The sequence below is a fragment of the Hemibagrus wyckioides genome, linkage group LG25 (assembly GCF_019097595.1).
Source record: "Hemibagrus wyckioides isolate EC202008001 linkage group LG25, SWU_Hwy_1.0, whole genome shotgun sequence".
Lineage (NCBI taxonomy): Eukaryota > Metazoa > Chordata > Actinopteri > Siluriformes > Bagridae > Hemibagrus > Hemibagrus wyckioides.
In genome coordinates, this window is record NC_080734.1 from 20,585,892 (window position 1) to 20,600,328 (window position 14,437).

Genomic DNA, 14,437 nt, shown 5'->3' on the forward strand with positions numbered 1-14,437 from the left:
CAGTAACAAGCTGCTCTTCTATGCCTCCATTGCTGATATTCTCGGGTGGTCTGTACGTCCATCTGTCCGACACTCTCGTCAGTGTGATATCGTACGTACGAGTGTCTGAATGTTCGCAGTATTTATGTGACATTATCATTAGAACTAGCAGAAGAACTGATTAGATTTAGCAGTTGATCAGAACAAGGTGAAGGTCACTGTGAGGTCAAATGTCTGTGACAAAAATACTTCAGGGTGTGCTGTTATGGGGAAATAATCAATTTTGTGGCACTTCACGCTGGGCAGCAGCACACCATGATACTTTTGATGTATTTCCTGTTGCAGCACGCCCTGTCTTATTTATTTTCCATCTGGTCCATCACTGCACCACCCTGACCAGAGGGTCAAACTATTTTTTCCACAACAGTGACACAGATATGGCAATGGCCTCATGGTGGGTGTGTCAAAGGTGTGATTATATCAGGTAACACGGCATTGCTGGGATTTTAGAACACAACTTCAACCAAACATCACTAAGGGCTAAAAGCCGCCTGGTTCACTGGCTAACAGCAGTCTGGTTCACTGGCTAACAGCAGTCTGGTTCACTGGCTAACAGCAGTCTGGTTCACTGGCTAACAGCAGTCTGGTTCACTGGCTAACAGCAGTCTGGTTCACTGGCTAACAGCAGTCTAGTTCACTGGCTAACAGCAGTCTGGTTCACTGGCTAACAGCAGTCTGGTTCACTGGCTAACAGCAGTCTGGTTCACTGGCTAACAGCCTCCCGGTTCACTGGCTAACAGCCTCCTGGTTCACTGGCTAACAGCCGCCTGGTTCACTGGCTAACAGCAGTCTGGTTCACTGGCTAACAGCAGTCTGGTTCACTGGCTAACAGCAGTCTGGTTCACTGGCTAACAGCCTCCTGGTTCACTGGCTAACAGCCTCCTGGTTCACTGGCTAACAGCCGCCTGGTTCACTGGCTAACAGCAGTCTGGTTCACTGGCTAACAGCAGTCTGGTTCACTGGCTAACAGCAGTCTGGTTCACTGGCTAACAGCCGCCTGGTTCACTGGCTAACAGCAGTCTGGTTCACTGGCTAACAGCAGTCTGGTTCACTGGCTAACAGCCGCCTGGTTCACTGGCTAACAGCAGTCTGGTTCACTGGCTAACAGCCGCCTGGTTCACTGGCTAAAAGCCTCCCGGTTCACTGGCTAAAAGCCTCCCGGTTCACTGGCTAACAGCAGTCTGGTTCACTGGCTAACAGCAGTCTGGTTCACTGGCTAAAAGCCTCCTGGTTCACTGGCTAAAAGCCTCCTGGTTCACTGGCTAACAGCAGTCTGGTTCACTGGCTAAAAGCCTCCTGGTTCACTGGCTAACAGCCTCCTGGTTCACTGGCTAACAGCAGTCTGGTTCACTGGCTAACAGCCTCCTGGTTCACTGGCTAACAGCCTCCTGGTTCACTGGCTAACAGCAGTCTGGTTCACTGGCTAACAGCAGTCTGGTTCACTGGCTAACAGCCTCCTGGTTCACTGGCTAACAGCCGCCTGGTTCACTGGCTAACAGCAGTCTGGTTCACTGGCTAACAGCAGTCTGGTTCACTGGCTAACAGCAGTCTGGTTCACTGGCTAAAAGCCTCCTGGATCACTGGCTAACAGCAGTCTGGTTCACTGGCTAACAGCAGTCTGGTTCACTGGCTAAAAGCCTCCTGGATCACTGGCTAACAGCAGTCTGGTTCACTGGCTAACAGCCGCCTGGTTCACTGGCTAAAAGCCTCCTGGTTCACTGGCTAACAGCAGTCTGGTTCACTGGCTAAAAGCCTCCTGGTTCACTGGCTAACAGCAGTCTGGCTAATAATTGTACACATATTATTGTGTGTATCACAGCAGAAGTGTAGCGAGTAATTGTTGCTATATGGTTAGTGTAACCTGATCAAGGTGCCAGGAAGTGTACATGATTGAGGAAACACATAATTAGCAAGACTGAGAAATAATGAAGATTGACCTTTTACAGCTGTTCTGAGAATAAGCATTAACTTGTCCAGATGGTCTTGGGGTGTGTGTGTGTGTGTCTGAGGAAAAGAGAGAGAGAAAAGTGAGGGAGAGAGAGAAAAGAGAGAGAGGGAGAGAGAGCTAATGAACATCTCAGTTACCCTTGTGTCACCTTGCTCATTAGTCTCATCGTAAGAGGAAGTGGCAGCGTGCTGACAGCTCAGTGTACTGTTCCATCCCACAGCCAGTGTATCACTAATGAACATCACTGAGGTAACACTCATCCCCTCACCCTGCCAGTCTCTCCCTACACTGATGCTGTGATGTCTCTCAAACAGCTGCCTAGATTTATTCATGGTATATTTTGAAGAAACGCATGCTCACTATTAGATATATAACTATTGTGTTATATGCCAGATTAGACTTTATAGGATAATGGCCACCTTCAGATTAGGAATCTACATCTACATCATGATTTCTGTTTTGTTCATGAAGATGCTGCGTGACAGAATCTGTGATTAAACTGCTGTATAAATATCCAGCTCTCGTTTCCACATGCTCTAACGTTAAGCAGTGCATTTCCACTGTTGTATTGTGTCTTATATTTGGCTTCATTCCTCCTTTGCTGCAATGATTAAGCTATATTTTCTAGAAGAGGGAAATCTGTAGAGTTTAAACAACTCAACCTCTGTTTCCAAGCAGAAACATGATTGGCTGAGAGTGAACAATCATCGCTGTGAGCACATCTTATTTCCAAGACCAGACTGGAGTCATAGAGCTGCAGCAGCTACATAGGGAATGTCCTGCTCCTGCACGTTATTGTGACAGAACTGTGTAGATCTCCACATGGACTCTCAATGAAAGTGCAACAGAAGCATCACATTGTACTGCATGAGTTATAAACATTAATTATTTTAATTTAATTCGAAGATGATTGTAGCCTCCAGCTCTTCATCTGTGTCATTTTGAGCTTTCATTTCAGAAGTTTCTCTACAGTCCAGTAAAACTCACAACTCAATCTGTTTTCTTGTTCGGAGTCTGCACGAGTCCTGTTCCATCACTGATCAGACCATCACTGAACATTTCCTGTTGTCTATCCCACATTTCTTGGTTTCATTGATGATTTGTTCTTGGATTTAACACTGCATTTCTCTCCAGCAAGCTCTAACGGCACTCTTTCGTCACACACATTTCTGTTCTCTGTTACCCTTGTTCTGTGTGTATGTGTGTGTATGTGTGTGTGTATATGTGTGCGTGTTGGGTGGTCTGTCAACCAGCCAGGTTTATGCTAAAGAGAGAGAGAGGAGCTGCTGTCATGAATTAGGTGCAGGATTGTTAGCTTCTTGTACACAGGTGTGAATTTCTGCATGCTGTATTTGTACATCTGTGTGTTCTTTTCTGTCCTCAGCAGGATGAAGCTCTGTCTCCTCTCTCCATCCACTCTCAGCCCTCTCCACTCTCTGTCTGCTCCGACTCCAGTGGCTCTGTTGAACCACCTCCTGCAAAGAAGCCAGTCAAGAAGACCAATCAGATAAAAGGTGAAACCTTCTGCTAATCATCAAGCTAGAGACCGACAATTCTGTTGTATGCACACACACACACACACACACACACTGCACACAAAGTTTAGTGAGACATGAGACAGCATGAAATATTAATTGATTTATTTCAGCTGGACTCAGTGGACAGTGGAACACAGCTAAAATGACCTCATAGCATCATAAATGTTTTGCATTTAAATTTAATATTTATTTAAAAAATTTTAGAGAAAGAAAAGAAAGAAGAAGTAAAAGCTTTTTCAGCAAAAGTTTGTGGAATTTTTCCTACCTGGGGTCATTTTGTTAGTTTGATCCAGATCACAGCTTTTAACTTGGACTAAATCATGTTATATCTATAGGAAATAGATACACTATCAGAGCTTCATTATTGCAGTCCAGAAAATAAACACTAAGTTAACTTGTGCATTTATCCTGCACTCCTGAATTTATTCTAATGAAATTCATGGTTATTCTGACAATATGGACACCAAAGCACAGTGTAGTGCAGTTTTGGTCAATAATGTTGTGTTTTTTATCGAGTCAGAAGAGTATTAGTGTTTAGTTGTTGTTTTTTTTCTTGTTCTTGTAGCTAAACCTGTTATGAGGCCCATTCCTCTGAGCCCTAAAGTCTCCATTCAGCCTAAACCACTCATCACAGCACTGCCCATCACTCAGACTGCAGCCCTGCCGACCAAAACCATCATTATCCAGCCAGTGCAGGCTACCATAGTGCCAGTGGTCAAACCTGCACCTGTCACCATTCAGCCGGCTCCCCCTGCAGGTCAGGAATCGTTCAGTCGCTCAAACCATTCTGGTGTGAACATCCTCATCTCAGCCTTTTCTGAGCTGTAGCACAGCACTGTGTGTGTTTTAGCTTCAGGTCTAGACTTGTATATTAATCAGGGATGGAATGAGGAGCAATTTTAATAATCATTCATCTGTAAATATTGATGTTATTATTATTTAGACCTAGATATGTTTGATTGTATTTTCCTCAAAGAAGGCAATGGCTTAAATGTTGGTGTTTATACAACTACAGTAAGTGCTTTACCTACAACCAGCAGTAGAATCCCTCACACTGTAGAAGTGCCTCTGTGTATTTATATATGTCTGTGTGTCTCTCTGTGTCTCTGTATTTCTCTGTGTGTGTCTCTGTGTGTCTCTCTGTGTCTCTGTATTTCTCTGTGTGTGTCTCTGTGTCTCTGTGTGTGTCTGTGTGTCTCTCTGTGTCTCTGTATTTCTCTGTGTGTGTCTCTGTGTCTCTGTGTGTGTCTCTGTGTGTCTCTCTGTGTCTCTGTATTTCTGTGTTTCTGTGTGTCTGTATTTGTCTGTGTGTCTGTGTGTGTTTCTGTGTTTCCTTATTTGTCTGTGTGTGTTTCTGTGTGTCTGTATTTGTCTGTGTGTGTTTCTGTGTGTCTGTATTTGTCTGTGTGTGTTTCTGTGTGTCTGTATTTGTCTGTGTGTGTTTCTGTGTGTCTGTATTTGTCTGTGTGTGTTTCTGTGTGTCTGTATTTGTCTGTGTGTGTTTCTGTGTGTCTGTATTTGTCTATGTGTGTTTCTGTGTGTCTGTATTTGTCTGTGTGTGTTTCTGTGTGTCTGTATTTGTCTATGTGTGTTTCTGTGTTTCCTTATTTGTCTGTGTGTGTTTCTGTGTGTCTGTATTTGTCTGTGTGTGTCTGTATTTGTCTGTGTGTGTTTCTGTGTGTCTGTATTTGTCTGTGTGTGTTTCTGTGTGTCTGTATTTGTCTGTGTGTGTTTCTGTGTGTCTGTATTTGTCTGTGTGTGTTTCTGTGTCTGTATTTGTCTGTATTTGTCTGTGTGTGTTTCTGTGTCTGTATTTGTCTGTGTGTGTTTCTGTGTCTGTATTTGTCTGTGTGTGTTTCTGTGTGTCTGTATTTGTCTGTGTGTGTTTCTGTGTGTCTGTATTTGTCTGTGTGTGTTTCTGTGTGTCTGTATTTGTCTGTGTGTGTTTCTGTGTGTCTGTATTTGTCTGTGTGTGTTTCTGTGTGTCTGTATTTGTCTGTGTGTGTCTGTATTTGTCTATGTGTGTTTCTGTGTTTCCTTATTTGTCTGTGTGTGTTTCTGTGTGTCTGTATTTGTCTGTGTGTGTTTCTGTGTGTCTGTATTTGTCTGTGTGTGTTTCTGTGTGTCTGTATTTGTCTGTGTGTGTTTCTGTGTGTCTGTATTTGTCTGTGTGTGTTTCTGTGTGTCTGTATTTGTCTGTGTGTGTTTCTGTGTGTCTGTATTTGTCTGTATTTGTCTGTGTGTGTTTCTGTGTCTGTATTTGTCTGTGTGTGTTTCTGTGTCTGTATTTGTCTGTGTGTGTTTCTGTGTGTCTGTATTTGTCTGTGTGTGTTTCTGTGTGTCTGTATTTGTCTGTGTGTGTCTGTATTTGTCTGTGTGTGTTTCTGTGTGTCTGTATTTGTCTGTGTGTGTTTCTGTGTCTCCTTATTTGTCTGTTTGTGTTTCCGTGTGTCTGTATTTGTCTGTGTGTGTTTCCGTGTGTCTGTATTTGTCTGTGTGTGTTTCCGTGTGTCTGTATTTGTCTGTGTGTGTTTCCGTGTGTCTGTATTTGTCTGTGTGTGTTTCCGTGTGTCTGTATTTGTCTGTGTGTGTTTCCGTGTGTCTGTATTTGTCTGTGTGTGTTTCCGTGTGTCTGTATTTGTCTGTGTGTGTTTCTGTGTGTCTGTATTTGTCTGTGTGTGTTTCTGTGTGTCTGTATTTGTCTGTGTGTCTGTGTGTGTTTCCGTGTGTCTGTCTTTGTCTGTGTGTGTTTCCGTGTGTCTGTCTTTGTCTGTGTGTGTTTCCGTGTGTCTGTATTTGTCTGTGTGTGTTTCTGTGTGTGTGTGTGTGTGTGTGTATCTGTGTGTGTTTCCGTGTGTCTGTATTTGTCTGTGTGTGTTTCCGTGTGTCTGTATTTGTCTGTGTGTGTCTGTGTGTGTCTGTATTTGTGTGTGTGTTTCCGTGTGTCTGTATTTGTCTGTGTGTGTTTCCGTGTGTCTGTATTTGTCTGTGTGTGTTTCCGTGTGTCTGTATTTGTCTGTGTGTGTTTCTGTGTGTCTGTATTTGTCTGTGTGTCTGTGTGTGTTTCCGTGTCTCCTTATTTGTCTGTGTGTGTTTCTGTGTGTCTGTATTTGTCTGTGTGTGTTTCTGTGTGTCTGTATTTGTCTGTGTGTGTTTCTGTGTGTCTGTATTTGTCTGTGTGTGTTTCTGTGTGTCTGTATTTGTCTGTGTGTGTTTCTGTGTGTCTGTATTTGTCTGTGTGTGTTTCTGTGTGTCTGTATTTGTCTGTGTGTGTTTCTGTGTGTCTGTATTTGTCTGTGTGTGTTTCTGTGTGTCTGTATTTGTCTGTGTGTGTTTCTGTGTGTCTGTATTTGTCTGTGTGTGTTTCTGTGTGTCTGTATTTGTCTGTGTGTGTTTCTGTGTGTCTGTATTTGTCTGTGTGTGTTTCTGTGTGTCTGTATTTGTCTGTGTGTGTTTCTGTGTGTCTGTATTTGTCTGTGTGTGTTTCTGTGTGTCTGTATTTGTCTGTGTGTGTTTCTGTGTGTCTGTATTTGTCTGTATTTGTCTGTGTGTGTTTCTGTGTCTGTATTTGTCTGTGTGTGTTTCTGTGTGTCTGTATTTGTCTGTGTGTGTTTCTGTGTGTCTGTATTTGTCTGTGTGTGTTTCTGTGTGTCTGTATTTGTCTGTGTGTGTTTCTGTGTGTCTGTATTTGTCTGTGTGTGTTTCTGTGTGTCTGTATTTGTCTGTGTGTGTTTCTGTGTGTCTGTATTTGTCTGTGTGTGTCTGTATTTGTCTATGTGTGTTTCTGTGTTTCCTTATTTGTCTGTGTGTGTTTCTGTGTGTCTGTATTTGTCTGTGTGTGTTTCTGTGTGTCTGTATTTGTCTGTGTGTGTTTCTGTGTGTCTGTATTTGTCTGTGTGTGTTTCTGTGTGTCTGTATTTGTCTGTGTGTGTTTCTGTGTGTCTGTATTTGTCTGTGTGTGTTTCTGTGTGTCTGTATTTGTCTGTATTTGTCTGTGTGTGTTTCTGTGTCTCCTTATTTGTCTGTGTGTGTTTCTGTGTCTGTATTTGTCTGTGTGTGTTTCTGTGTGTCTGTATTTGTCTGTGTGTGTTTCTGTGTCTCCTTATTTGTCTGTGTGTGTCTGTATTTGTCTGTGTGTGTTTCTGTGTGTCTGTATTTGTCTGTGTGTGTTTCTGTGTCTCCTTATTTGTCTGTTTGTGTTTCCGTGTGTCTGTATTTGTCTGTGTGTGTTTCCGTGTGTCTGTATTTGTCTGTGTGTGTTTCCGTGTGTCTGTATTTGTCTGTGTGTGTTTCCGTGTGTCTGTATTTGTCTGTGTGTGTTTCCGTGTGTCTGTATTTGTCTGTGTGTGTTTCCGTGTGTCTGTATTTGTCTGTGTGTGTTTCCGTGTGTCTGTATTTGTCTGTGTGTGTTTCTGTGTGTCTGTATTTGTCTGTGTGTGTTTCTGTGTGTCTGTATTTGTCTGTGTGTCTGTGTGTGTTTCCGTGTGTCTGTATTTGTCTGTGTGTGTTTCTGTGTGTCTGTATTTGTCTGTGTGTGTTTCTGTGTGTCTGTATTTGTCTGTGTGTCTGTGTGTGTTTCTGTGTGTCTGTATTTGTCTGTGTGTCTGTGTGTGTTTCCGTGTGTCTGTATTTGTCTGTGTGTGTTTCCGTGTGTCTGTATTTGTCTGTGTGTGTTTCTGTGTGTCTGTATTTGTCTGTGTGTGTTTCCGTGTGTCTGTCTTTGTCTGTGTGTGTTTCTGTGTGTCTGTATTTGTCTGTGTGTGTTTCTGTGTGTCTGTATTTGTCTGTGTGTGTTTCTGTGTGTCTGTATTTGTCTGTGTGTCTGTGTGTGTTTCTGTGTGTCTGTATTTGTCTGTGTGTGTTTCTGTGTGTCTGTATTTGTCTGTGTGTGTTTCTGTGTGTCTGTATTTGTCTGTGTGTGTTTCTGTGTGTCTGTATTTGTCTGTGTGTGTTTCTGTGTGTCTGTATTTGTCTGTGTGTGTTTCTGTGTGTCTGTATTTGTCTGTGTGTGTTTCTGTGTGTCTGTATTTGTCTGTGTGTGTTTCTGTGTGTCTGTATTTGTCTGTGTGTGTTTCTGTGTGTCTGTATTTGTCTGTGTGTGTTTCTGTGTGTCTGTATTTGTCTGTGTGTGTTTCTGTGTGTCTGTATTTGTCTGTGTGTGTTTCTGTGTGTCTGTATTTGTCTGTGTGTGTTTCTGTGTGTCTGTATTTGTCTGTGTGTCTGTGTGTGTTTCTGTGTGTCTGTATTTGTCTGTGTGTGTTTCTGTGTGTCTGTATTTGTCTGTGTGTGTTTCTGTGTGTCTGTATTTGTCTGTGTGTGTTTCTGTGTGTCTGTATTTGTCTGTGTGTGTTTCTGTGTGTCTGTATTTGTCTGTGTGTGTTTCTGTGTGTCTGTATTTGTCTGTGTGTGTTTCTGTGTCTCCTTATTTGTCTGTGTGTGTTTCTGTGTGTCTGTATTTGTCTGTGTGTCTGTGTGTGTTTCTGTGTGTCTGTATTTGTCTGTGTGTCTGTGTGTGTTTCTGTGTGTCTGTATTTGTCTGTGTGTGTTTGTGTGTCTGTATTTGTCTGTGTGTGTTTGTGAGTAACCTTAAAATAGGACTGCAGACAAAATCATTCACGTGAAAATCCAGAAACACATCTAAAACAAAGTTGAGTGCTATTATGTTGCATGTCAGAAACTCAACTAGGCTTTTACTAAAAAGCCAATTTAATTTCAACCTATATAGTGTAGAAATATCTAGCAGTGGTGGCTTATTTAAGCAAACCCATTTCATGAGGATATAGCTTCATTAATAAGTATATAAAGACAGAGCTCTATTTTAACAACTCTGCATTCAGTTGTTTCTGACATTTTTGGGTCAGATGATGTACACTACATGTAGTGCATTGTGTTGGCTGTATAAGGACATTGTGTTAGACAGCAGTAATGTTCCTATTGTATTGTTGATGGTGTCTGTTAAGACTTAGAGCTCTTATTTGTTGCGCTGTAATATTCCACAACCTGAAACCATATAGAATTTATTTGTTCATATGTGCAGCTCTGATTAGAGCCACAGTTTTTTGGTCTGGTCTTATTCTACTAAATATGTTGTCACACTTCAGCTGGTATTTCTGCACGTTGCAGTGAGCCAGTGTGATGCTCACACCTCTGATACTGATTTTAGTTTTACAGTTATAATCACAATTTCTTCAACCCCCATTGCAAATCATGTTTATTGTCAAAATGTACAAACCTTCAGCTGTTTGCCATAAACAAATCAGACATCAGTAAGTGAAATAGCTCAACACAATGAATTCTTCTAATGGTTTCCCCAAATTTTTTTTTAACTGAAAATGTAACTTCTGATGAATTCTGCAGTCTCAGAAATATTCAGCTCTCTGAACAGAATCCCTCACAACAGCACAAATATGATAAACAGGTGTTGTCACAAACACATCTGATGCAACTAATCAAAGGCTTCATTAGTTTCGCCAGATGTGCTTGAGCTAAAACACATTTAGCAGTAAATGAACTGGCTAGAGGTTGAGTATCACATTTGACTGCATGTTAGAATTATCCAAAAAGTCAAAAGAATATCCTAAAAAGTTAAGAAAACTGATCTTTGTACTTCGCAAACAAGGAACAGGATACAAAAATACAGCAAAGGCACTGAATGTTCCTAGAGACACCATTAGTGGCATAGTTCACAAGTTCAAAGAACAGTAGTTACATTACCTGGAGGTGGCAGAACAAGGAAACTATCGACGGCCAGATTCCTAAGAAGGCAGGTTGAGAAAAACCTGCAAGTGACTGCAAAAGACCTGCAGCGAGACTTGGTGGCAAAAAACACAGAGGTTTTGGTCTGCACAGTGAGGCATGTACTGAATGCAGAAGGTTTCCTTGGCAGAACTCCAAGGCGTACAACACCACTGACCCAAAAGCAAGAAATGTCGGTTTTAATATGCGCAATATAAACCACAGAGGTTTTGGGATTCTTTTCTGTGGAGTGATGAAATAAAAATGGAACTTTTTGGCCCAATGGATCAGCAGTATGTCTGGAGAAAGAAGAATGAAGCATACTCGGAAAAGAACACTACAGTTAAGCATGGTGCAGCTCTGGGGCTGCTTCATGTCCTCTGGCACTGCAGTGTGTGGAAGGAAGGCAAGATGGATTCATTCAAGTATTAGGAAATCCTAGGAGAAAATGTCATTCTACAATGGCCATCACAGTCACCTGACTTAAACCCCATAGAAAATCTCATCACACAGGTTCATTGCTCATGAGGAATGGTCTAAGATTGCTCAGGAACGCTAGAGAAGCTAGTGGCTAGTGTCTGCCTATTCATCTCATTTGTAGCAGGCCATGAGAGCAAAATGCTGCACTGCTAATTACTAAAGATCAGCCACGACATCAGAGATCCAACGTACTGCTCCTCAATCTGGACAGGGTTATAATGGCATCTCCAAACATTATGATCTTCACCATTCTACTGTGAGAAGGATCGTTTACAAACAGAGAGCCTTCAAGACAACGGCTAATCTTTCAGTAGTGAACATCCCAGCAAATTCAGTCCAAGTTCAGACTGTTTAATGTTCAGAGATGTAAGCAGAAATGTTTATGTTGATGACATCACAATCAGAAAAAGGCTGAACAGGTTTCTCTCATGGAAGGATTATTAGGAAAAAGCTCCTTTTCTCCTAAAAACATATGGAGCATGAGTTAAGTTTGTTAAAAATGCATCTGAACAAACAACAAATGCTCTGGGACAATGACCTTTAAACTGATGAGACCAAGCTGGAGAAGACTGGTCATCATGCACAGACACCTCATAACTGTCAGCATGGAGGAGGAGAGGTGATGATCTGGACTTGTTTTATAGCCACAGGATCTGGAAAACCTGCAGTCACTGAAACAGCCATGAACTCCACTTTATACCAGAATATTATTGAGATAAATGTGAGGTCATCTGTCCAGCAGATTGAACTGGGCTAAAATTGGATCATGCAACAGGACAATGATCCCAAACTCACCAGAAAAAGCGACATCTTAATGATTAAAGAAGATAACTTCTCTAAAACAGTGTGAGAGACTAAGAAACTCCTACAGAGAAATTTATATGAGGTAGTGTGGTGAGGTAGTGTTGTTAATGGAGTTTCTTGCTGTTACTTCATGTCATGTACATGTTATTAAAGGGTGTACTTACTTTTCCACCCGCTTTCTGAATGTTTACGTTTTAGGAAAAAACACCATATATTGAAATCTCTTCTTGTGTTGTTGGGTTTTTTTGGTCATCTGAGGTTATTTGTTTGTGTAACAATGAGGAGTTGGTGAGGAGAACAGAGTTGTTATTTAGGTCTTGATAAATAAAACCACAGAATTCAAGGAGGGGGTTTTCCCCTTTGACTGTAGCTGAGTTGAGTTTGTTGCCCGTGAGCCGTGGTTCTCAATGTTGTGAGCTTACAGCTGTGGAGGTCACCATTTTCAAAGGTTTCATGTTCATTATTAGGTTCTGCCCAGTGTTTTAATTTCTGTGACTTTTTTTGCTAGAACTTGCAGACTGTGGTCTGAAGATGGCATCAGATTACTCCCTTTTCCTCTCGTTCCCTCCAGTTAGAAGCCCCACATTCAGTTCCACATGACTTATTTTGGTGGCAGCATTGTTGTGCTTTGTTTTTAAGGAAACCATGACTAAGCCACCAGGGAAACTTTACGTGATTAGCTCCACTAGCCTCATAATCTCCATTAAGAGTATCTGCTCAACTGTTACAGACTGTATAAGATTGTTACAGACTGTATAAGACTGTATGTCACTTGTGCTTTGCTGTTCCCCTAAATTTAATCTAGTGTTGTGTGTTTCTGCTTCATCCAATGTAATATTGAGAAACAAAAGAAAAGAAACCACAGCATATTTTCTGTGTGTGTGTGTTCTTGAGATTCAGTTTCATGTTGAGATGCTTAGAGATGACAGTGTATCCTCGTGCCCTGACTGACAAACTAAGTGAAGAAACAAGACTCCCTTCTGAGAACGTTGTTGAGGGTCAGGTTGTTGACGGTTTTCATCCTTTTTAAAATGTCAGTCAGTGATATCTGCTATGGCTGTAATTTTAACCATCTCTTAACAAAGTACTTTGTGGGAAAAAAACTGTAGTTACTGTAAACACTGGAATCAACCAACACATGAAACCATCAGTCACAGTTTAACAACTCTACTATTCTGAAAATGAGACCAGCAAAGCTTCTGTAATTGATCCTCAGGTGCAAATCATAATATTGTAATTTCTAGGAATATTAACAACCTAGAGACGTTAGATTAGAATGGAAAGTTTTCCGACTTTCATCATTTTATTTCATTTAACTTTAATTTTCTGCTCTGATTAACACCATGACAAAAATGCATATAAAGACAATTAGACAAAAACAGAAAGTGTTTAAATCTCCTTACTGCGAAGGTTCTGAGTGTATGGTGCTAATAAAAAGTGGGAATGTGAAGCACCACTAAAACCAAAACATTATTACTTTAAATTGTCCTACCATGAACTTACCATGAACTATTCACTAATGACTCGGCACTCGGTTCAGTTCTGTTTGTTCCTTATCTGGACCATTTGATGTTTGAGCCAGAAATGTAATATCACTGGACCATCATAATTTTTTAGTTGAATAACCCTAACCCTATGCTATAGCTTGTTTCTGGATGGACACACCATTTCAGCTTGATGGTAATGCTCTGAAATCCTGAAGGCTAAAAGTTTAGTGGGGTTTTTTAAAATAAATTCCCAAAGGTGACCTGATTATGTAAAAAGCATGACCACCATCAGGCAGTTAACTTCCAGCTGATGTTTCACTTAACATTCAGCTATTGTGACAAAACCTGAATGGTACATACCCTTTTGTACTCTCTTGGCATTGCAGGACACTACACATGCTTTCATAAATAAATCTCTTAAAAATATTAGTACAGAGAAAATTTTATCCAGGGTTTTATCCATGTAATGTCTTGTCATTTATTTAGACATTATTGATCCATATCTTGGTGGAATTCTGGGAGATGTTCTACAACAGCAGTAACTCATCACGGGGCAACTCTGCATACGGTGACAGCTGTGCTCCGTGTGTGAGACTGCCCCTGGCATATGTTTTAACTTTGAGAATAAACCCTGGACAGTGTGTAACTCATTCCTCTGGTCTTTAGTGTAAACACTAGGATCACATTAAGTGCACAAAGTCTGGACAAAACGAGTTAAAAAATGCTGTCACTACCAAGTAGTTCTGATGATGTGGATGTCAAGTAAAACTGTGGAGAATAACAAATAAGGTTTTTGTTTGACAGTGTTAGGAACATGTACATTTTATCGCCATCTTGTCTGCTGTTTCAGTCTTTTAAATGCATATTTAGGAAGGCCAAGCCTGCTTCCAATGCATGTTTTTCTTATGGCTGTTTTCCTTTTTCTGCTTAGGTCATCCCACCCTGCTCTCTCAGCCCACCTCACTTCTGCAGCTGCAGCCTCCGCAGGTTGTTCCCGCAGCTACCCGGGTGCTCACCCTGCCCAGCATGGCACAGGACAGGGTCACAAACCCCGCCTCCCCTGCCATCCCCTCACCTGTCATAGGCATCCCTCTTCGGAACCCACCATCAGACGAGGATGTAAGTCTTTAACAACTGTCCAAACCTTCCCATGATTCTTGTTCTTCAAAAACTCACAGTGGTAACCATGCACAAACAGAACTAGATCAATCACGTTCTACGTTCGTGTAGAAATGTGTGTATGCAGTTAATGCACACACTGCACTGGGCAGTTGATAAGTATGACCTCTGAACTGGATTTCAGGCATCCTGTTTTTATCAAAACATAAATTTCACTCATTCAGAATCTGGAATGTGTCTGGTTCCTGCTAAGCTGTGGAAGAGTTGTTAAAGTGCTCACATGTAAT

At 41.5% G+C, this 14,437-nt stretch overlaps 1 protein-coding gene across 2 annotated transcripts in view; it reads left to right on the plus strand.

The window, feature by feature from the left end:
* The window catches only part of atf6 (activating transcription factor 6), a 40,270-nt gene that overhangs the window by 3,701 nt on the left and 22,132 nt on the right, over window positions 1-14,437 (plus strand). The window contains exons 5-7 of one of the 2 annotated variants that reach the window (XM_058378736.1): window positions 3,372-3,501; window positions 4,091-4,282; window positions 13,963-14,150. In XM_058378736.1, coding sequence (XP_058234719.1) covers window positions 3,372-3,501; window positions 4,091-4,282; window positions 13,963-14,150 — 510 coding nt within the window. The remainder of the gene's footprint in view (window positions 1-3,371; window positions 3,502-4,090; window positions 4,283-13,962; window positions 14,151-14,437) is intronic. The other variant, XM_058378737.1, reaches the window with a different exon arrangement.